The sequence below is a fragment of the Pseudopipra pipra genome, chromosome 2, assembly GCF_036250125.1.
Source record: "Pseudopipra pipra isolate bDixPip1 chromosome 2, bDixPip1.hap1, whole genome shotgun sequence".
NCBI classification, from domain to species: Eukaryota; Metazoa; Chordata; class Aves; order Passeriformes; family Pipridae; genus Pseudopipra; species Pseudopipra pipra.
In genome coordinates, this window is record NC_087550.1 from 83,867,652 (window position 1) to 83,891,926 (window position 24,275).

General features: G+C 38.9%; 1 protein-coding gene across 3 annotated transcripts in view; it reads left to right on the plus strand.

Moving 5' to 3' along the window:
* Window positions 1-24,275, plus strand: part of DHRSX (dehydrogenase/reductase X-linked) — a 204,667-nt gene that overhangs the window by 82,314 nt on the left and 98,078 nt on the right. For all 3 annotated transcript variants that reach the window (XM_064646162.1, XM_064646161.1, XM_064646160.1), the window contains exon 3: window positions 6,795-6,863. In XM_064646162.1, coding sequence (XP_064502232.1) covers window positions 6,795-6,863 — 69 coding nt within the window. The remainder of the gene's footprint in view (window positions 1-6,794; window positions 6,864-24,275) is intronic.

Below are 24,275 nucleotides of genomic sequence, written 5' to 3' on the forward strand. Positions count from 1 at the left end.
GATGATGGAGAGCGGCTTGGCAAGCTCTTCTGCCAGCTCCCTCATCACCCTTGGATGGATCCCATCTGGTCCCATAGACTTGTGAGGATCCAAGTGGCTCAGCAGGTTTCCACCTGGATTACAGGGAGACTATTCGGCTTCCAAAGTGGGTAGTATAAAAATTTAAAGGGTTTAGAGGAAAACAAACTTATCAGAGGCATAGAAAGGCATCCTTATGAGGAGCAACCAAATGGGCTTGAAGTCTTCAATCTCTTCACTGTCGCGGAAGAAGCATGTAAAATGAGCAGCTAAAAAGATAGAGTGCTTATGAATAGTATGGATATTATTAAAAACTCAGTATAAATACAGTACTATCCATCAGAAAAGAAGTTAAAACAGTCTAAAACAAGCCACTGTGATTAAAACCAAAATCCTTCAGAAGCATAAAAATATTTCTGGACTAGTATCTGCTGCATAGGACCTTAAATCATCCTGGAAATAGGAGAAGTGTAAGGTGGGCAAATATGAGTGTTGGGCAGTTTTGGGAAGGACATTGTGCATAGTCCAGTGAGTATGTTTTTTATATTGAAAAAAAAAGTCAGGCACTTAAAAAAATGAAGAGTTAAATATGTATTGATGAATTTTGGAAGAGTTTGTGGATTTTTTCTAGACATTTGCTTAATTTATTCACTAAGCATTTATTAAATGCTTTGAAGTATTCAACAACTGTGTGAATGAATTTAATCTTGGCTTTGAAAAACTTTTGGTAAGGTTTGTGCCAAAAGATTTTCAAGTGCCTGGCTTGTCTTGAGATAAGAGAAAGATCTCTTGTAGATTAGTAATGGAGTAGGAGACAGAAAACAATATTGAGGAGTTATTTGTCAGCTTTAGACTGGAGCAAAGATACTCCTGGCCCCATAGACATATGTTCAGCAAATTTATAAAAGATAGATACAGAATGCAGGGTGAACAGTGAAATGATGCATTTTGTGTAAATGTGTTTAGGATAGTCAAATGAATTTGACTATTGATAATTAAGAGATTTGAGCTTCTGACATACAAGGAGATGCTGAGAGAGCTGTATTTTTACTCTGAAGAGGAGAGAAGGCTCAGGGGGACATTTTCCGTGTGCATAAATACTTAAAAGGGAAAAAAAACCACTTGTTTTTTCCTTTCTTTTTTCATTTTTTATGTTGAGGGTGGTCGAACACTGACACAGGCTGCTTAAAGAGGTTGTGGAGTCTCCATCCCTGGAAATACTCAAGACCTGACTGGACATGGTGCTGAGCCACCAGTTGTAGCAGGGGTAGGACTGGATGATGTCCAGAGATGCCTTATGAAATCTTAACAACTGTGAAGAATGGGGAATAATCTCCCAATACTGAATTACCAGGTTATGAAGGGATGGATAAATACAGAGTGTTAGTAAATGCAAATACTGCATATGAAGAAAAACAGCCACACCTATGTATTTATAAGAATAGGGTCTAAATTAACTACAACACCCAAAAAGTTAAATAAATATTGTGATTTACTGTTGAAAGCTCTCTGCATAACATCATCGACATTTAATGACAGTCATAAAGGCAAATAAAATTGTATTGCTTAGCAGGAAAGAAGATGAAAATAGAACAGGAAGCGTCCCTCTTCTTCTGTGGAAACCATTGGTTCATCCTGTTGTGCATACTCAAAAGAAGTCTGGTTGAACTGGAAAAAAAACCTAAAGAGTGATGGTGAGGAGTATGTGATAGCTTTGTACAAGGTGGGGCACAGAACAAAAGTTCTTCTGCTTCCCAACAGATAACTGAGGTGTAATATCATACAATGATGAATAGTATAGAAAATAAATGAGAAGTGGTCATTCCTTGTCTTATTGTGCACAAAGTAGAGAACATCCAACAAAATAAAAAAAACCCAACAACAAACAAACTACTGAAGTACAACCTTTTGAATGTAATTAAGTGTGTCATGAAATAACAGAGCCTGTTGTCCCAGAACCCTTTGGCAGCCAAACACTTGAATGAATTGAAAGTGCAATTTGGTTCATTGAGAGACTATGTGTAATCTTTGAGTCAGGAAATCTCTGAAACTTCTTGCTTCTGGGAGGATGCATTGGAAAATACCACTCCTAGACTTAATGCTCTCACTTATACCTCTTCCTTAAGCACCTGCTATAGATTATTGTTGGAAACAGGGCACTTGTTTAGATGTACTTTTGGTTTGATAAACAGAGTCACTCTTAATGTCTTGTTGGAATGGGTGGGTTGCAGAAACCTAGGGCAAGAATGAGGACTTCTTTTCTTGTTGCAAACCGACATTCTCTCCCTTGCTCAGTTTTACTTCTTTTCTTAAAGGAACACTTACAACAATATTTTCATCTTCCATATCAAAAAGGCATGTATTTAATTGTGACTGCTGTATGATGAACTGGATGACAAAAGATGTATGGTATCTAGACATAAGGAAGCTTTGTATCATTTTCTTAATTCTTTTTTAATACCTGGTCACATCCTTATACCTAGCTTTATTGAAATTCATGCCTTAAACATTTTACAGGTGAGACACAAGGTCTGCATTCCTTTTTATTGGAGATGTTATAAATTCCTTTTAAAACCTGCTCATATTGTAATGAGTTCAAATTTCTCATCCTCAGAGGTTTTTTGGGGGCAGTCATTCCTCTCTCTTAGGCATGTGCTATTTGTTGTGCACACTCATAAAATTGTAATCGTCCTAACACCAGCTGATAGGATTTTGTTTTTCTCTTGAGGCATTGGGTGCCCTCACAAGCCCTGTGTTTGGGCTCACGCTCCAGTGAAATCAGCTCCCCTTCGATCATGAGGATTATGCTACTCTGAGGCACCTTAATTCAAATTTTCATTTGGAAACCTTTTTATATTCTGTGGCACAAAGACACGTAACCATCACCCATTGCAACTCCTTAATCAGACAGTATACACTTATACGGAAGTTATTACTGTACCACCAAGCTTTTCCTGGTAATGCACATGTACATTAGAGTTTATGGGCACTACTTCTAAATTTTGTTTACTTCAGTCAGCAGTGGGGAGGGCCATGGGCCATGCTGCAAACCCTGTTTGCTTTGTTTCAGGGATTAACTGATACATAATTATGGCTACATAAGTCAGAGGATGGGTGTTTATCTCCGGTTCCCCAGGCACTGGTGAATGAGGGGATCGCACTTGCCAGCAGCTGAAGTGTGTGGAAGAGCTGGGAGGCTCACCCCTGCCTCCCCTCCCCGGGTTCACTGCAGTGGGTTTAGCAGGCTGAGGGGTGCCTTGGTGCACAGGGCAGCTCTCAGGCTTCAAGGGGGAGTGGTCGGGTCTTTCTCTGGACCACTGCATGCTGGTTGGTTTGCATCTTCTAGTTGTTCATCTCAAAACGTTTTTATTTGTCTTTGGTTTGTACTATCTTGCTGAAAGTCAGGAAATTTTTCCCCTGACAGCTTAGGTAAGTGAGGGCTTTTTAAATTTGTGGGTTTATTCTCTCCAGGCAACTGTAAGCTTTACAGGCTGTATCGTTGATCATAGACCATTTTAAATTTCTTTATAATGCCTTGCAGTACATTCCCTTGAAAATCAATATTTCAAATTCCTAGTTTTGCAAAACACCAATTGGAAAGAATCTTGCTTTTTTTAATCAGGATCAATTTTGTACATAAATTCAGGGTGTGAGTAGCAATTACTCTTTTGGAGAAATATTCACATTCAAAAAAATTAAAAATATTATATAAAGAATACATATAGATGTATCAGAACCCCTTAACTAGCTATAATGTGTTTTTAGCTCATGCTGGTATTTTTATGGGCTGTGCTTTTTCCAGCCTTATTCAGACTTAGCAATCTCTGTGATAATTCTGTTGAAATCCCTGAAATAACTTTCAGAGTTAGGATCTACTTAAGTGATTAAGATGACAGAGGCTGACATTTAGGATAAGATCCAGAGCCTATTGCTGCTGATCAGAATTTTTCTATGTACTTCGCTGGTGGCTTTATATCAATGTGGTGACTTGTGGTGTTTGTGTAAGTGAATGTTGAAGAGTAAATTTTTTTGAATTTAAAAATTTAAAAGCTGTATTTAAATATATTTACCTTTTTTTCCCAAGCACAAGTTTCAGTATTTTACTGAGAATTAGAATTTTGTAAGTCACTGAAATAACATCTGATTTTATACAGATGCATCCATTTAAAATAAATTTATGTTTATGTTATTAGTTTTATTTTCAGAATTGCTTGTAGTCAGCATTGTTATTGAATCAGCCTCACCTAAATTTTTCATTATTCTGTAGGGGCTAAGGGCAAGAAAAACATCAGATAGGGCTCTGAACAGCTTGCATAAACAGTTCTTGAGACAACTATATCTATTTTGAGCTCCCAACAGACACTTTAAATCAGCATGAAAAGAAAGATTTTTACAATTTTGGGTACTTTGATGATCTAGCCTCCCAAAACAATGAATGCCTTTTTCTCAAAGCTTTTGTTAAGATTCCCTCACTACATAAAAAAAAAGATCTGTCTTCCCTTTCTTACCCTTTCCTACAAACCACTTGAATTCAGAGTAGGCAGATCTTATGCTACAGATGCTTTACTGCTTAAAATGGATAAATTCTGGTATGTGGACCGTATGAAAATTATGGTGACTCATTGAAAAAAGTTCAGACAGAGGATTATTTTATATATCACAAAGTTTTTTAAAGAATCACTACAAATATTCTACTGAGGATCTAGTCTAGCTGACAGTGAGAATTTGATCCTTATATAGTAAACCATCCTCCTCCTTTGTTTAGGGTGCTGTACACCTGTTCAGTGCACTTGAAGGTGGCGCTCTTTAGTGACCCAACTCCATCTCGAAGACGCAAATTAGTTTTGACTTTTCCCAACCTGAAACTGTTTGTTTTAGCTTGGTGACTTTTTCTTTTTAAATTTGGAATAATTAATATAGCACTTAAAAGGAGGTTGATCTTTTTCACGCCTACCACTCACTTTGCATAGAGGATCCCAGAAGGACATGCTAGAAGGGAAACAGTGTGACAGTGCAATGTTCCTTTCCTCTCCCACCCATCTGCAGCAAGGGAGTGCTGCTTTCCTTAACCTAACTCAGAAGCAGTTTTATGGTATCTTTCTGATATATGTGTCTTTGAACTTTTTGTAAGGATTTTGGTCATTTTTACAGTGTCTTTATTTGTTCTTACAGTATTTTATTTGAAAGAAGGATTTCAAAGGCTCCATTAAAGTGGCGGTTTTCACTGAGGCTATTTCAATTTTGTCATACTCCAGCCTTCAGTATCTGGTTTTCAAACTCTCTGTTGTATCAGGCTGGAAACAGACATCTGAAGTGACTGTTTAGCAAAATAATTTTTTCCCCAGTGGTCTAGGGTGAAAAATATGCAAATATGAATAAAATGAGCTCATTTGGAAGACGCTGAGCTTTAATGAATAACCATTTATATAACAGCAAAATAAAGCAAATTAAAATTTGTTGTGAACACAAGCTCTTTTAAAAGAACAAATTAAGTGAACACACTGAGAGTTAAATCAAGACACTGGAGGCTTTAATAAGCTTGATCTCTGCTTGAGGGGTGCCAAATGAAAGAGGAATCAAATAAAACCTTCACAGAATTGGTACAAAAGTATTTTTATCTCTGGTATGGCTCTATCCATCATAATAAAACACTGAAATCCTACTGTAGTACCCTTCTTGAGGTGGAACAGTGAGGAAAATTGATCTATTGCCCATAAAGCCTGTGCACAGATTTCTCCAGAAATGGCAGTTTCACTGGAGGGTTTGTCTGTTGATGCTGCATCTATATCTGGAAATTAACATCAAACTGATTTTTTTTCTTTTGTACAAGGCTGGATGGTTTTAAAGGTAAAAAATCAGCAAGAAGAAAATACTGCAAGTATCTGTTTTGGGTTTTTTTTTTCTTTCTTTCTTTCTTGGTCAGTCTGAATAATATAACCTCATAGTTAATGGAACTTATAGAGAACAGTTGTAAACTGTATGACTCTAGATTTTATGTGAGAATTATTTTCTCTCCAGTATCTGGAATGCTAAATGTATTTATTTTGCCTAGATTTATGTAAATGCTGGGTTTTCCTGTATATCATGAAAAAAGAGATGTGTTTGAAATCCTTGTTTTTTACTGCAGAAGCACAGCTAAAACTCCATCCTCAAAAGGGTCCATTAGCTCCTCAAAGTGGTTGGGAGTTCCCTAAAATCTCCATTCAGTGCTCTGAGCCTTCAGCTAGTGCAGGCGATGGATGCATGCTCTGTCTCAAAGGGCTTACTCCCACTTTTTTAACACATTCATGTGAGATGACATGAATCAGTTTAATAGCACTGTAAAGTATTTTCTAACATCTTAGAGTAAATACAAGCATGTACATGCTAATGTGAACAAGAGGTTGAACCCGATGACCTCCTGAGGGCCCTTTCAATTTCATCTTATTCTGTGACACTGTGACAGAGAGGACGGGACACTTGAAGCTTTTGTAGAATCTGAATGGGATACAATTCACTTGGCTCAGAGACTTACATCTCAAATCTGCTGATCCAGCCAGCAGAGGGTCCTATTTTATATGAATAAATGAGATAAACAGGCAGAATTCGTATGAACAGCAATGCATTTGTATAGCCCTCTTCGAAAACCTCTGCTGCCTGACAGTTACGAAGCACACCTTTTCACCTAAAACTTCATGCTGGTTTTACCCTGTGGTTAGCACTTCACAGTGGCGTGCTTATATTCACACTTTTAAGTTGATTGCATTGCTAATTTTCTATTTTCTGTATTTTCACAGCTGGAAACAGTGAAAGTGAGGGCCAAAAAGCGGTGAGGAAAATAAAAGAAGAAACTTTGACTGGAAAAGGTACCATACTATATCCTTTTCTTTAAGGAGCTCTTTATTCCTCTCTTTTTGCTATCTCCTTTTAAATGAGGTCTCCATGTGTACTGTTAAACTTTTTTTATTTGGGGCACTGGAACAGGTTGCCCAGAGAAGTTGTGGATGCCCCATCCCTGGAAGTGTTCAGTGCCAGGCTGGGTGCAGCTCTGGCCAACCTGATGTAGTGGCAGGTGTCCCTGCCCACGACAGCAGATGGTTTTTAAGGTCCCTTTGTACCCAGCCAATTCTGTGATTCTATGAATCTCATTCCTAAAGTACATCTGACTTAGGGGTAAAATCAATAGGATATTCTTTAAAAAGCGTTTTCAGCTTTGTTTGACTTCTTTACTGTTTGTCATTGCAAAAGGGCTGCCTGCAAGTTACAGTCTGCCTCCGCGTGTACATGGGCAAAATGATTTCATAGCTGAGCAAAATTCTGAGTGCTAGTAATATTTGCTAAGGGGAGAATGACAGCAGGTAAGAGTGTGTATGCTCCTTTCATTGTTGGTTTTGCCTCCCATCAGGTGTATATAATCCCACTAAAAAGTGGGGTTTTAGGAGGTAATAGGTTTGTAAAGAACAAGGCTGCTCGACTGGGTTATCTGACACATGTTGAGAGCTTATAATCCTTCAGAGTAAAAACATTTTCTTAAAAATAAATGGACCTTTCATATCAAGCCAAAATGCCTACGCTTTTGTGGTTCTTCCGTTGTTTTCTTTATCTGATGAGCTATCATGTTTGTGGAGGCATAAGGAGAGCATAGGTTGGTAACTATGAGAAAAAGCATGTTGCACACTATCTGCTGTGCGATTATAATTTGCAATTTACGGTGGAGGTTAGTGCATCTCATATTTTTGTCTCATGGTTTCTCTGGGTGTAGTTCCCCGTACTGTATGATGATTCACTCCTGACACTTTGATGTATCATTTCTTGGCAAAATAATAGGGCAGTGTTGCTAGTCCACCCTATTTAGGATCTCCATGGCTTCTTCTGAGATCTGATTTTATTTTTGTGTCTCTAATAATTACTGTTATGATGATCAAAAAACATGTTAATTATTGTGTTAAAAATCCCTTTCATTAAGATTTATCTTTTGGCTTAAATAAGTGTGCATCCATCATAGCCCCAGGATGCATGTATGCTAGTTAAAGGCATCATAAATTAAGGCATAGTTAGAAGGATCATGAAAGGAAAAAGGTAATTATTACATCATTAAAATCTTTTACTGGAAGTTTCTGTACAGAGACCAAAAGCAGTTGAAATTAATTACATCACGTGACTTGCATAAAGCCGAATAAACCAGAGTCTATCTTATTTTCTCACATCCGTGTGATCACAGGCTTTTCTAGCGCCCTAACCTTTCTTGATTTTTCTGACTAAAGTCAGCTATAGCCCTATAAACTGTTAAGTTACAGATGGCAGTCTGAGGAAGCTGAAAGCGTATCTGAAGTCAACTGAAGTTCCTCATTGTAATTATTATCACTGATGCTTTAGTAATCTCAGGTCCCGGTAGATTTGGCTTAAAAAATCCCTGGAAGAGCACTGTCTTTTCAGAATTTGTCGCTGATTGTATATTTACAAGTGCAATATACTGTACAAAAGACTTGTGCGAGACTGAGTGCCACTCCTCTTTTACTGTTTATCAATGAATTTGCACTTTACTTAGTAATAGGAAGTGTGTGCAGATACCGTGACCAAGACTGGGCAGTGCAAACAAATCACCTTTTCAAAAACTACAGTTCAAGATCTGAGCAAGAGACCTTGTCCTCTCCTTGTTACCTTACTGAGCCATACACAGCACAAACATCCACAGAGACAGCTCTGGGAAAATGCCATGCTTATTGAATGCAAGTAATTATAGTGTTTTTAAGCCACTATCATCCTTCTATGTCTTAGCCCACTGTCTGTCTGGGGCTCTGTCTGATATCTACGGGTAAGTAGTTTTACTTAACATAATCTACACTTACTTCAGGGACAAGTGAGATTCAAAGCATGTGCATAAGTAATTCCTATGAAGCAACGTATGAGCAATAATTTGCTGACAGTTTCAGAGAAGGATAAAGGACAGTAATAAAAAGGCCATGCATACTGGTGTTTTTTTTTTTTTTTTTTGTAGAAGCATGGCAAGACCTGAGAAAAGGACTAACAAAGTTTCTGAATACAGGCAGGCAGGAAGTCTGGTTTCCCATGCTGGAGGCATTGAAATCAGAGCCAGTGCCAAAATATGGTAGCTTACTGGAGAGGAAAGCAGTTGAGGCCATTCACCTACAAGGCAGTGATGCTAAAGGACACAGAAAATCTAAGCAATATGTCATATCACCTCTTCCTACCACCCATCCTCTCCCATGGTGCTACACCAGAAACCTCCTTGGTTCCTCTCCCTGCCAATTCCAGACTGTTTAGGTGTTCTCCTTGATTTTGGGTCTCTGTGCCAGGTAATCTATTGCTAAGCATAAAGAGTGAGGAAGTACACAGGCCATCGAGTGGAGGTGAATAAGCTACAGGTCCCTGGGGCATAATAGACCCAGTTTGCTTGACCATCAGATTCTCCTCCATGATAAAGAAATCAAAGCCCTCGGATATCCAGAACAGACCAGAAGCAGTACTGCATTGTCATTAAAATTCTCACATGGGCACTATTTCCAAAAGACCAAGGGCAACAGCTTACTACACTGTGAATCATAAAGCTGGAAGAAGCCAGGATGAGGTTGGCATTTATCTTGCTTCCATTTGTTAAATTGGGAACTTGTGTTGTTAATACTAGCAATTATATGGCTGGGAAAATCGTTGATGGCTAAGGATTGCCACAGAGATATTCTAATTGGGTAAGTCTCTGTAATTTGCACATAGGGTGTGTCTTTGTTAGTGTGTTCGTTAGTCAGATCAGGAGAGTGCTTTTCTGGCAACCCTCAGCTGTTGCCCGCTTGCTGAGCACAGGTTCACATCAGGAAGGGCACTGCAGGTCCTGACCTGGATTCCCTTTGGACAGAACTAGCCTGGGAGGTGAGCTGCAGCAGTAACAGAGCATTGGTGCGTGGGGGCAAACAGAGCTCAGCTGAACTAAGCATTCCATCAACCTGTAGCAGTACCTTTGTCAGGTCCTGAGCACAAAATAAGCTCTTGAGATGGGCTTCTGTTGATCCAAACCGCTTATAAATGTAGCCATAACCACAGTTACCTGTCGTGAACAAACTCCATTGAGTTGCAGAAATGGGAGGTTTGTGGGACAAACTCAACTCTCGATACTAGAAAAGAATCTTTCCATTTACATAATAGAGCATATCTCCTGACTCAGTTAGCCTCATTTTATGTCTCTGCAAATGAAAGCTGGTTGTAGCCTGATGATTACAAACATACAAATGTTGGAAACTAATATATAAACATGAATGAGAGCTTCATTCATTCCAGCATAGGTTTATGAATGCCAATGGAATCAGCAATTAGAAAAACTTTATGCATAAATATCACTTAGCACAGTACCAATGGAAGGCTCTCACAACTGCAGTGTAGGAGCTTGCAACTAGACTCAAAGGAGAAAAAAATTAAGTTAGTGAGAAAAGAGGGTGTAAAAGTCATATTAAGCGTAGACCTCTTCAAAAGGAGAAGCTTGAGTTTAATCTCACCCAACATTTTTGTGGCAATTCAAATAAAACCACAATTATAAAACTACGGACTAAATCTATGGCATTCATGAGACTTCCATTTGAAGTCAGGTGAGAAAGGAAGAAGACTTTCTCCCTCAGAGTCAGAGGAATGCAGAGGTTAGCATGGTGGCAACCAAATTGTGTCATTTACAGTCTGACCCACATCAAGACAGCATGGGCCAAGCAGTGGGATGAATTGTCTTAAAAGCAATTCGCATGCATTTAACAAGCCTGGCTTTTTCGCAGAGCTTTCTCTTGGATATTTGTGCTACATGTGGCTCAGCCAGGGAATAAGGAGATGACAAGGTCTCTTGCTCCCTTTTGTAGTATAATCTGCTAATAAGCAAGGAGATTCTCCTTGGTTTTAGAAATCTGAGATCGAAGAATTTACCTGACAGAAGAAGGACTAATCTAGCCACTATGTACCAAGTGTAATTACAGAACAGCTGATAGGTGGTTTCTCCACTAATGCTTGCTGTATGTCGGGCACCAGTTTTAACAGAACAATCTGCCTTTTTCCACTCTGTACCTAGCTTTCCCTGCAGGCTACAGGAAGTCAGCTGCTGAAAGTTTCCAAATTCCCAAACTTTTAGATTTGTTGGTGGTATTCCCAGCACATGAGCCAGGCTGTGTATGTCAGTTCAGCAAAGACTGATGCTTTGTTAATATGTGCAAAAGTGTCACCCAGGACTTCTTCTTTGACATGGCATGTCAAAGACATCATTATAGAAATGGTCATCCAACGAGTCAAAAATAGTATAAAATATTTGTAGCTGAGACATATCGTCTATAAGTGTGCATAAGCGCGCCTGGGTTTATGCTTGCTTGTGTCAGATTTGCTTTTCATGGTGTAGTTTTGAGTTGTAAAAGTCTAACATCCTGGGATTGTGGCTAGACATAATGTGGCTACTTTGTCCTTTCTACCACAGCCTGCTATTGGAATATCCTTTGTCTACCACAGCTGATGCTGAAAGACCAGTAGGATTGGTTTAAAGAGTTTCCTAGCAATAACAGCAGAGTTTCCATCTACATGGTTTCCTTTTTTATGCTGGTGCATTATCTCCAGTGCTTAGCTGTGGCAGGTCAAGGACTGTCCTCAGAAAGAGTACAGCTGAATGCCAGGCTCATGAAGACATCCTGAAAGACAGGGTGGTGATATGAATGAGGAGTAAAGAAGCCTCAATCTGACAGTATGCCACTTTGCAGGATCCAGTGTGGAACTGCAGAGTTTTTCTGCTTTGTCACTTGATGACAGGTGTAAGAGCCTTGCCTAAACATTAAGATTTTCTTCCTTCTCTTGCAAAGCCACATCTTTTTTTTTTCCTTTCCTTGCAAAGCCTCATCTAAGGTTATATCAAGTATATTCAAGCCATATGAAAATATTACTTAATAAACTTAATCTCAGTTTGTGACTGGATTCTCCACATGCACAAGGAGTAGAAGACCCTTCGCTAGAGTCCAAGAAAGTAATGCAGGGGCTGATACAAATTCTCTTGCTCATAGCACTTATGTCCCATATCCAGTAAAGCTAGTGACTTTTTGCTCCATATTAAGCAGGGAAGATCTTAATCTGCAGAAAGGTATCTCCAGAGCCCTCTGATAAAATAATTTAGGTGAAAAGTTTCTGAATCACTTGTTCTGCTTTTCTGTTTGTTTTACATAATATTTTGAGGCAAAACCATGATTAAATTCATTGTCTCCTTGCTTATGTTTTTTTTTTTGTTCTCTTTTTGACTTGCAGTACAACACAATCCAAAATTTTCCCCCACAGTTCTTACACATGTATAAAACAACAGAGAACCCTCTATTTTTCTGGGTTTCTTAAAACACCTTAGAAATTGAATTGTCATGTTAGCAGTGTGGCAAATCAGAAGTTAAGAGGAATACGAATGTGGTTCACACAGCTGACGATGAGTTGCAGATCTGGATAGTGAGGTGGAGATAAAGTCTTTCAAATATAAAATATATTCATAATGCAGGCACAAGCTCTGCCTGCTGGTTTCCTGAATTCCCATTTCCATTGGAAATGTGAAATACATTTCATTAACAGGCTCTGCCACCAGGAATCATGATTTTCTCATATTTAAATTATCTCTAATTGAAACTTAGAGACTAAGGAGTGCACAGGTGTAGCTGCAGGCAGAATAACAAAGTCCCGTCAGATGTCTTGAAATGATTTTCTGACTGTAAATCACCAAAGCCTTGTGTGACTAATGGGACTGAAGCTCCGAGGTTAGGATTTTGCTGATTGTGCTGCCCTACTGAAGGCAATTTGGAGAAAGGGAGTTTCGAAATGAAATTGCTTCTTCAGGGCTGAAAAAAGCTTCCATTTCACTCCTTTACAGGATTTTGATCCTCTTGTATGTACCTGTAGAGCCATGATGTCGAGCTGTGACTGAAAAAAAGAGCTCCTGGGTTTGATATCTCCCTTAATAGGCCATTATTTTTTCCGTCTCAAGCAGTATTTGCAGGCAGGTTGTGTGAGCTATTTCCAGGTCTTGTCTGTTCTCAAGAAAATTGCCAGCAAATACTGAAAGACAAAGCCAAGAAATAAGCAATTTTTTTTCTCTCTGGAATGCTTTAGTATTTCTCTTCCAAGACCTACTTTATATAGTCCTGGCTTCTGTGAGTTACACGTAGGGTTTTAGAAGTTAATTTGCTTATAACAAGTAGAATATTTTCTATGGAAATGCCAGTGGCTTCTGCGCTGGGGATCCAGCTGCCAGGAGCATGGAGAACTTGTGGCCTGAAGTAAACATGGGAAAAACAGAGCCTATATTTGAAGCTCTTATGGGCTGTGTGAGCAACCTTCCAGGTGTGAGCTGCACGTGAAACAACAGACACTGGTCAGCCAGAGTGTTCAGGCTGTGCTGGTCTTTCCTTGTCAGCTCCATCCGTGCAGCAGTACGGCAAGGCTCCAGAGGGAGCAGAGCCAGAGAGGAGTCTGTGCCTCTGAAGGACCAACGCCAATGTGTTCATGCTTAATTTGTATTTCAAGGGCTATTTTTCAATGGCAAAGAATTAAAGCTCTGAATAGATGTCCCAGTTCTAAAATGAGTTATAAGCCAGGTTCTTCCCAGCAGTGCCCAGTGACAGGACCAGAGGCAATGGGCACAACCTGAAATGCAAGAAATGCCATTTAAAAATAGGAAAACTCTTTCTCTTTTTTAGCATATGGACTTTTGGATATTGGCACAGGTTGCCCAGAGGGTTTGTAGATTCTCCATTCTGGGAGATATATGAAAGCCATCTGGACACAGCGCTGGACAATCACCTCCAGGTGGCTTGGTATGAGCAGAAATGGGGACTGGGCAGTCTCCAGACCTGCCTTCCATCCTCATCCACCATGCAACTCTGTGAGTCTAGGGAATTTTGCCAGCCAAATCCTCATGAAACCGTGTCGGCTTCGTGTCCAGTCCTGACTACAAGTGCTGTAAAATACACAAATTCCCGGACTTCAGGGTTTTCAAGAAATTGTATCAGGGTTCATACAGTGCCGATATTAGACCTTTAGGTAAGAATATATAGTGGTAAGAATAGCAATAATTTGACGGTAATGCAGTCTTAGGAAGCAAGTATTTAAAAAGAACTTTGTAGCAGTGTTAAAAAACCCATTTGTGCAAGTAAAAAATCCTTTCTGTGGAAACAGAAGGAAGGAATGTAGGTACACTGATGCTGGGAGTAAAAATCTGTGTGGAAAGGCCAGGGAATATTGCCTATGACTCTGAAGCAGCTTCCCTTCTTGTTTTTCCTTTTGTGGGTTTATTGGTTTTTTTGGGGGGTTGTTTATTTTTTTCTTCCCTTTTTACAGGCATAAACTAATATATTTTATTTTCAAACTTAAATTTTAAAATTTAAGTTTCAAATGAAATATGTTCAAGATTACACGATGCTTGACATCTCTGCCACATTTTCACCATCTGAATGGAAATTAGCATGCTCGTGTGCACTTCAAAACCCTTCTCAGCCTATTTAAAGACTTGCAGGAAATGTGTAATACTAGCATTTTTAATAGTCTTTTCTGGTACTTGGTGCTAGAAAATCTTGCTTGTAAGAAGAAAAAGAAATATTCCTAAGGAGACTAATAGACTCTTCAATTACAAAAAATATCTAACATGAGAACCATTATTTGCCTAATAGTCATGTCTGAATTTGGATTTCTCTTCTTATATTGAGGCACTGTTTCTGGACAAGCTGATGTGAACTGTTACCAGCACCTAATCAATTTCCCCAAGACAATGGTCAGCGATGTTTTATTCCTTACTTAGTCTTAACATTATGTCGGCCGCTGACTCCTCTTACCAAGATTACTGTTGACTTCAGGCTGCTTGGCAGGAGTAGCTCTTCACAACTGATGTGACTTGAGGAGACAAAATAAATCAAATCATCTTTCCAACATTTACTTTGACCTAGTTGAAAAATAATCCTTGCCAGTGTTTTACCTCCCAAGCATGAAAAATATGTGGGCCTGCAGTGAGAGAGAGATCTCCGTGGCTCTGGGCAAGATTTGCTGTTGTTCTGTGTTTCCTCCCATTTTAGTCCAATCTCACTTATGCTCACACACTTGTGCTTTTTTAAAAAATAATTTACAGCAACTAAACTTCCTGGAACATGGATCTTATTTAAATGATACAGTGTCTGTACTTGTTTCTCTTTAGAAATCTGATCTTATGTCAGAGGGAAAAAAGTAGATATGTATGTATTGGAGGGGAGAAAAGGAAAAATAATATAGGGAGAAAAGCAGTTTCTCCTTTTCAAAACTTTGTCATGATAGTTAGGGGCTTCTGAACTGGAGGTTTGTGAAAAGTTCATTTCCCTGAATTGAAATAAACCTAAAATATTGCAGGCTTTCTCTTAGCTTATACTTTATACTTGGAAGTTAGTCCATGAAAAAATCCCATTGCCCTAATTGGAACAATTTTTGGTGAAGACAGAATTTTTCCAAGAGATATGTCTGTTTTAATGGGAGTGTTTATTGGAAAAAGAGAGAAACATTTTTACACTCAGATCTGCAAAATCAAACAGAGGAAGTGTAGAATCCCTGTAGAAGGGATTAACTCAAAAAGTGTTAGTTTGCGTTCAGGCCAATCCAGATCAAAGGCTTTTTATCCAAACTTGTTCTTTATTTCTTATGTCCCAGACTACTGTACCATCAAAGACAATCTTTGTTTTAGAATCTAGACCTTAAAATCTTCTTGAATTAATAAGCTGCTGCTTATCAATGCTTTATTGTTGATTTGCAAATGCACACTAAGTGATTTGGAGTTCTTTCTAAGAAGAGAATTTTGCAAAGGTTTTGTTTAAAACAAGATTTTGTTTAAAAATTGCCACAAAATGAAAGTGTCCCATGGAAAACACTTCTTTCGTGTGAGTCTAAGCCTACTTTCCATTAATCTGTTTGGTTTGGGTTTTTTTTTGCTTTGAGATGACAGAAAATTAATTGTTCTGTCTCAAGCTAAGTGAAGTCTTCAAATGGGATTTTCTTCAAGACTTGGTTTCTGAAAATAGAAGGCAAAGCACATCTCCAGTGCCACAAAGACCTTATTCTTTGAAATCCTTGGCTATAGATAATAGAGGGAGATGACAAAAAATATGCTTATTTGGTTGATATACTGAGATATTCTCCTGAGAATCTTAGTCAGGTTCTTTCTCCAGTTAAGATGACCTCAGTTGGCTGGCTGAAGACTGCTATCTTAGAAGATATATGAAACTATTTTTTAGTCTGGAATCATAATTCTGTAGTTACCTTGACAACTACCAGTGATATCTTACTACATTGTGTTTGCCTCTCCTGATGCCCTTTCAGCCAGTCCTACAGACAGAACAGACAGAATATAGGTTTGTTTGGTTGGTTTTTTTGTTTGGTTGTTTATTTTTTTGTTTTAATTCGCTTGAATCATACATCTAGAAAAATGCTTGTCAGAAAGGTAGCCTCCTGAAGAGTAGTCCAGAAGTACCGTTCTTAGGCTGTGTGAAAATCCAGCACATATATCCCTAGTCTCTTGAATGTAATTTTACCTTCTTTTCTGAAGAAACTATTGTGAAATAAAGCCATACTTTTGTGCTTCCAAAGTGTTTGCATGGGGGTCATTTTTCAGAAGCTGGATACAAAAAAACTAATCCTTTATTTCAGCTAGAAAAGTCTTACCCACCAGCCTCAAGTTTAGGGATTTGTACAGCAGCAGAATGAGGACAGAACATGGGGTTTAATTAATTGCCTTCAGCCTACAGTAAGAAGCACGTGCTCTGGGGAGTTTAGGTCCACTGCAGCATGGTGATTCGTGGGGAACAGTTGTGTAAGGAGTGGGTGGGGGCTGAAAGGAACCAGCAGTTGTGGGTCCCTGCCTGCTGTCTGCCTCTGCAATCTCATGTGGGATGGACCTCGGCGGTGCTTGCCTGCTGCCTGGCTTCCTGGACCCTTTACACAAGCTGCCATTGCAGCCACCTAGAGAGATCTTTTAAAACACACCATCTTCTGTAGTCACAGAGGATAAAAATTAGTGCTGTTTTTTCCTTCAGTTTCTTTTTAGCACCAGGTGAGATTATTTGTCAATGATAATTTAAGGAGAATTCAGTCTCAGAAGGATGGTAAAAATTTATGTTACCAGCACTAGATTAATCTTTGACTTGAAAAATAGATTTTTTTATTGAACTTTTTTATTTTTAAGTAATATGACAATTTCTGGGGGTTTTTTTTGATGGTTAATTTGAGATTTTGCAGATTAATTTCAGATAATTTTTTTAATATAGTTTATTCTTTGAGTTAAATAAAAATCAGCATTCTACTGCAATGGATGGTATAAAAAGGAATATGTACAAATGTGTTCAAAGAGCAGCTGAATCAGACAGGCAAAATGACAGACAATGGGTGAAAAAAGGAAAACAGAGGAAAGAATCATGGGAGAAAAAAAATCCACATTTCACATTCCATTTTCTTTTTGAATGGTCGTATTTTTTAATTTAGTTTTAAATTTAATCCCAAATAGAGAGTTAAAACACTAACATGCACGTTAATAAGCTCAACAAAGTGGAGAAACACTAAAGAGTTAAAGACAGACTAAGGAGAAAACCAATGCAAGGAGTAGAAAAGGAAGAAGAAGCATATGAAGGCAGAGAAAAAGAAGAACCTGGAAAGAGGTTACAGCCACAAAAGCTTGAAGAAACGTAAGATTATATCCAGAAAATATTATGTGCAGGGGCTGACTGGTTATTTAGCATATATGCTAAGCAGACTTTTGAGTCCATGAGGACAGAACTGGAATCACTCCATAGTTCAGGATTTCATTGTTGGGAGTTGCATTTATTGCAGTAACATGTTAGAGAAACTCTCGTAGAGTCACGTCCTGGTTAACAGTGACACAGCTTTCACAGCCATGCCTGCTTACAAGGCATGAGCTAGCCCAGCAGAGTGTACACGAGGCTTTTTTAATCCACCAGGTGAGGGGGTATGGGCTTTATTCTAGCCCTCTGCTTACATATTTCCCCCTAACTTTCCATGGAGGAAAATTGTGTATTTTCCTTTCCATTCTGTGTACTTAACTTTCTTCATCTTCTCTGAAGATCTTCCAAAGTGTTCAGCATTCCTGGCAGCAGTGTATTTCCATTTCTGTTCTCTCTCCCTTTTTTTCCCTTCCTCTTTTCCTCACTCTTTCTCTCCTTTCCTTACTCTGTCTTCCTTTCCATCCCTGTCTCTCTTTTTTTTTTGTTGTTATTTTTTTAAAGAAGGGAAAATAGAGCTTTGTAACACATATCGTGCTGTTTCATATTATGTTTAAGATCATATAAGTGTACTTACAGGAGTTGCATTCTCTGGTTTGCATACTGAAGCCAGCAGTATCAGTGGGAACAAACTGTAGTTTTACTGTGCCTTTTCATGTTCAATTTTAAAAACAATCCCAGGTTAATGGTGCTTGTATAGTCCGAGAAACTGGACATTTTGTAAAGGAACGGTGTGATTTGCTATTCTGCACATTCATCCATATGCTAAGTTTTATTTAGTCTCTCTTTAGTTGGCTTCTGAGATGGAGACATTAACCTACTGCCCAACCAGGAAAAACAAGATCCTTCATTGATTTTATATAGGATTGGAAGAGTACACATGGATGATCTGGATGGCATGATATCTTTTCTCTGATAACAATTCTGTTAAATTGGTTTCAAAGCTGTCAAATTGAAAAACACAAAGTAAGACTGACATGTTATGGCCAGTGGGTGTTTTTGTCCTAGGAAGAGGTATCATGCTAGCCTTGGGAAAAGCCTGAAACATAACTTCCATTATTATTCAACTGAAAACCAGAAAAAGAGTGACTGAATCATTAAGCTAATTTTCTCTGAAGGGGATGAAATAACTCTTGATGGGTTTTCTCTCTCCCTGTGTTCCCCTTCCTGCTCTTCATGTCAGTGTTTCCCCGGCATCACCACGCCCCCTTAATCTTCTCTCCAGCCTTACCCCAAACCTTTCTTCCCAGGTCCTATATGTGTTTCTGAATATTTCTGGCTTCCTTTTTTATATCTCAGAACTGCAAATTCTGAGTTTGACTGTCAGGCAAGGCAGGAGTTTGTATGATTACGTTCAATAAACATGAATCACAAAGCTACTTGATTGTTGCATCTAGATGTTTCTAACGCTTTTTGGGGGAGTATTGTAACCTTCTAAATAATTGGGTTTGGGGCTGTAATTCTCTCTCCTCTTGAAAACAACGGTAAACTTACAATTGATTTGAATGCAGTCAGGGATTATACCTCCTAATTTCAAACATTTCTGTTTCTTTAAGTGTACTGCCTTAATTAGAGACTTGCCTCACATTTATCAGGGAAGTGACAATTCCAGCAATTCACCTCTACAATTACTCTGAGGTAGCCCAGGAAGGCCAGAATTTGATCCTAGTTGGCTATGAATTTGTCTGGGGAGTTCTCAAGTCTCATGGCTCTTCAAGTCTGAATCACAGTAGGTGTGCAAGCAGGTGCTGTTCCCATCCATGTACGTACTTACTGCTAAAAACCCCACAAATTGAATTTCTCTGTTTCTTCAGTCACTAAGAACACTGATACACATTTTGAAATACATACCTTATAATAATTTTGTTTCCAATGAATTTACAGCTAACTGCAAGGATTTTTTTGAAGGTTTCTGTACCCTAATGTAACCTGTATAGGACTGAATAGTGGTGTGATTTCTGTATGTGCTAGAGTTCATATATGCTAATCAGTCTGACTGTTTAGAAAACACTGTGTAGCACTGGACTAATGTGCAGGGAGAGTAGCCTGTAAAGGGTGGCAATTAGCTGGTTTCGGTGACCTTTTGTCTACACAAGCAGCTGGAATCTTGTGCATTCCCGACAGCCTGCAGTTCCAGTGCAATGAGGCTGAACCAGGCTTTTCTGTTTTACGGATGAAATCAAGCCAAAAATAGTCTCTATAAGTGCTGTTATCTTTTATGCATGGTAGTTACAGACAAAAAATCAAAGATCTTAGTTGCTTTTTACTATATCCCTTCCTCCCCCCCCTCCCCCCATCCCAACCCCCCCCCCCCCCCCCCGTTTGCAGGCATTTTGCAGTCCTTCCTCTAATGAGCTTCTTATTTTGAAGAGGTCACAGTCATCCAGGCCGTGTTTTAGTTTTCTCTGCTCGGAGCAGCTTATCTGCAGTCGTTCCTGTTAAGTGTTGCCTAATTGCATACTTTTGCTTGGTCTTTCAGGAAATTCCTAATGATCCTCCCAAGCCTTGGTTAAGCTAAATATTTCTGGGTTGTCAGCAACTTTCACCACCTGTCTATTCAGCCTGCTTTACAGAAAATTTGTGACACCTGGCACCTACCACTTGTTTGGGTACCAAGCAAATGAACTACTGCGTTTGTTTGGAGAGTGCTCAGAACTGGCAGCAGGCAGAGACAATGATTGCTGCTAGTGAACGGGGCCATTAGTCAGCCCTTAGACTCAGGTGCATAGAAAAGGATTCTCCTTGGGGCCCAAACAAACCTGACACTGAAAATCCGGGCTGGGTTTTTTGTTTGTTGTTTGTTTTTCTGTGATGTGTGTGCAGAACAGTAAAAGCTCAAATAAAACAAACAAGCAAGATCTGGAAATAGCCAGTGCCTGTGCCAGAAATAAACCCCATCATATAGTAACAGTTGAACTAAACTTTGTGGAATGGAAGGATGAAATTTGCAGGTTGCAAAAGCAGGGTGCTGAAGGCACCAAGAACGTAGCACACTAGGATGCAAGCTGCTGCTGTGTAGCATATTTGGAAAGAGGGTATTTTATTCAGGAGTTCTTCTGTATATACCTACCTCAGTGTGTGGGTGTCAAGTCTTCTGAGAAGATGGAAGAGCAAGTGGTTAGACAGAGTGATGGGAATGGTGTGTTGACTGATCAGAAACCTTATCTGGAAAGTGAAGCTAATTTTAGGTGAACGCAGTAAGGAAACATGTAGGAAAAAGATGGACAAATTTGGACAGGCTTTTTTTCCTTTTTGCTGGAGTAAGAGAAGGAGTCAGAGAAACATGAGTTTCCAGCAAGAACATCTGAAAGGCTTTGTAAAGGTTTTGTGAATACTGTGACGTGTGTCTTTAACCCAGATATATTGAACTGAAAGGGACGCAGATACTACTGTGAAGATAGAAGACTAGATAAATGTAAGATTTTTAAGTTGCTTTTTCATGGAATATACGTTTTTTATCTCACAAAAGAGAGTTCCAAGAAACAGATCCAAGCCCGGAGGCGCAGTAATGGTAGAAGAGCTAGCAATAGCAGAAGGATTACTTGGAAGCCAACTGCAGCTGGAGAGTTGCTGGTTATATTGGACACATTAACTGTATGAACATGGATCCATTACCTTTTTTAGTACAATAAATAAACAGCAGTTGGTATTGAATCTCCATATTCAGTTTTAAGAGTGATATAAATTGTTGACTAAATGATCACATCAGTGTCCTGGCTCATTTTGTGAAAGCCTCAGAAAGCAGAGAAATTTAGAGGAGATACAGGAACAGTTTCTAAAGATGACCAAAGGTTAGAGTTTTTAATTGCAGTCAACATAGCCTCTGAATTCATGAATATGCTTTGTGCTTTGGACTTTTTTTTTTAGTGTACTATTTGTCATTACAGTGAAGATCTAAAAGCTTCATTTCACTAAGTGAACATAGGGAGAACTATAAATCAAGATGTATTTTGGCTAGAAATTAATATTTGCTTATGTAAGCCAAAAGTAAAGACTCATAAAATGAGTAATATTTTGTTTCTTCTGTAGCATGTCAATAACAGCTTCTCTTTGGAAATTTTAGCCTTTCCAAATTCAATTTCAGCACTTATGTGTTTACTTACCTGTTTAAATTAAGAATTGGCAGGAATCTAAGAAAAAAATTACTTGTTTCTGAGCTGATATGATCTTAATTGAGAATGCCTGGCTCTCACACTGTCATTGATCACTTATTTTTGTGAATTACATCAAGGCACACATAAGGAATATGAGTACTCCCCCATGGCAATATCCAGCAGAAGACGCTGAGAGAGCCCAGGTGTTTTAATATGTTGGTTTGAAAAAGCTCCAGAAATAGTATGTGGTTTTGGAATCCTTGGAGAAGGCATAGGACAGCTTTCCAAACACCTGGACTCCTTGATCCACCTGTAGGATAAGCTCTCCTGCCTAAGATGTTGCAACATATTAATCATCTTTGCCATGCTTGAACAATACCCACTTCTTCATGGTGTTGCTCCAGAACAAAGGTGCAAGGTTTCTACGCAGATCCTGCAGAAATATTGCCCCAGAAAACATGTTCTTCCCTGCCTTGTTTCCTTCAGATCTGCAGAAAGACTTTGAAGGTCAGGGGTCTGGAGGAAATGGGAAATAAGAGACCTTAATATGCTTTAAATCTTCTATGTCTTTATGTATGCTCCCTCCAGTGACACAGACAGAAGGAAAAATATGAATGCTTACCTAAGTAACTGCATTTTAACTTAAATGCAGTTTCTGAGTAGAGCCTTTCAGATGGTGCAGCTGTAATAGATCAGACAAGCTGTGAGATGTTAAAATATATAATGACAGAAGTGGGCATTTAGCTACGTTTTTGCTTCCTTCCCACTCATCAATACCTAATGAGTAGGGATAAATTGTGACAGGGTATTGAGCAGTGTAGAGACAAGTGCAGAAGAGACCAATGGGTACATCTTTGTAGGAGGAATCATAGAATCATAGAATCAGCTGGGTTGGAAGGGACCTCCAAGATCATTAAGTCCAACCCCTGATCCACTACTGCTGTGGTTACTAGACCATGGCACTAAGTGCCACATCCAATCTCATCTTAAAAACCTCCAGGGACAGAGAATCCACCACTTCCCTGGGCAGCCCATTCCAATGTCTGATTACCCTCTCTGTAAAGTATTTCTTCCTAATATCTAACCTAAACCTCCCCTGGCAGAGCTTAAGACCATGCCCTCTTTCTTACTGATAGTTGCCTGGGAGAAGAGACCAACCCCCACCTGGCTACAACCTCCTACAACTACCTCTACTCAGGTAGTTGAAGAAAATGGGCACCAGCAAAGCATGGGAAAAAAAATGCTGTTGTGTTAATTTCATAATAAATGCATGACTTGAGCTGCTTCTGTCAATGTTAATGTACACTATAAGCAAATTAATAAACTAGTAGATGTTAAGGTTATTTAAGCAAAAAAAAAAGTAACATCATGCAATGTACTGAAAAAGTTAAATCTAATGAGTTGTAAGATAAGGTGGTCAGCAGACTTTCCACAAATATTTATGGGAAGAGAAAAAAGAGCCCCAAGACTATATCTGATGCAACTTAGGAAGAATATATCATGTGCATTATGAAGTGGTTATTTGTTACCACTATTAAAAACTTTGCCTGCTGTTGCCAGGCATAACTTCAGCTTTTTGAAGTGCCTAACTGACATCTTTGAATCATGTTCTTTCATCTCCAAGATCAAAGAATTTTGGACCTATTAAGGAATATTTAGACTGTAATAGACTCAGTTAAGGTGCCTGTTTTATCGTACCTGTCCATGGCATGACTTTGGGTGATATATCCACATGGCTTTTTCAGACTGAGAAATATAATCTGTCCCAATTGTTTTTTAAGAGCTGTGTATAAACTAATTGACCCAGGAGGTGCTTCTGACTGGTTACATCTGCGCCCCATACCAGGGTAAGACAGAGGCACACATCAATGCTAACTATCGGCTTTGTTTTTTGCAAGGAGGAAACCCAGAAACTCTTGAAGGCTAGGGTCTACTCAGTTCTGGATGACTAGGGTACTCTACAACATGCTCCCACTAAATTACATGAATTGGAAGGGGTCATCAAGGCAAACCCTTAGGAACATGGAGTTTTTTTTAAATGCTCCACAGAAAACAGGGTATGATAAAATATGATTAATGTGTGTTGTATGAAATATTATTGAAATACTTGATTTTCTGATCAAGGTGATATGGGGGGAAAATCATGTTTCAGCATTATAAGAATTGGAGATTTCAAGAGCTAGCAAGGTGGTTTTAGAGGGAGATATATATTCTAGAGGTTTGTACGAGGCATCTCATCCACCCTTCTGCATCAAAACCTCAGTCTTATGTGGTGTGAAGATCTCATCTGGTATGAACAAGATCTTCCAGATACAGTTTTTAGGTATTTTCATTCCAAAGATATCAGGATACTGGTAGCACGTATCTATTCCCCAGACTCTACCCCATTCACATAGTGACAAATCCTTTTGCAAGGAAGGAACTCAAGCATACTTCATAC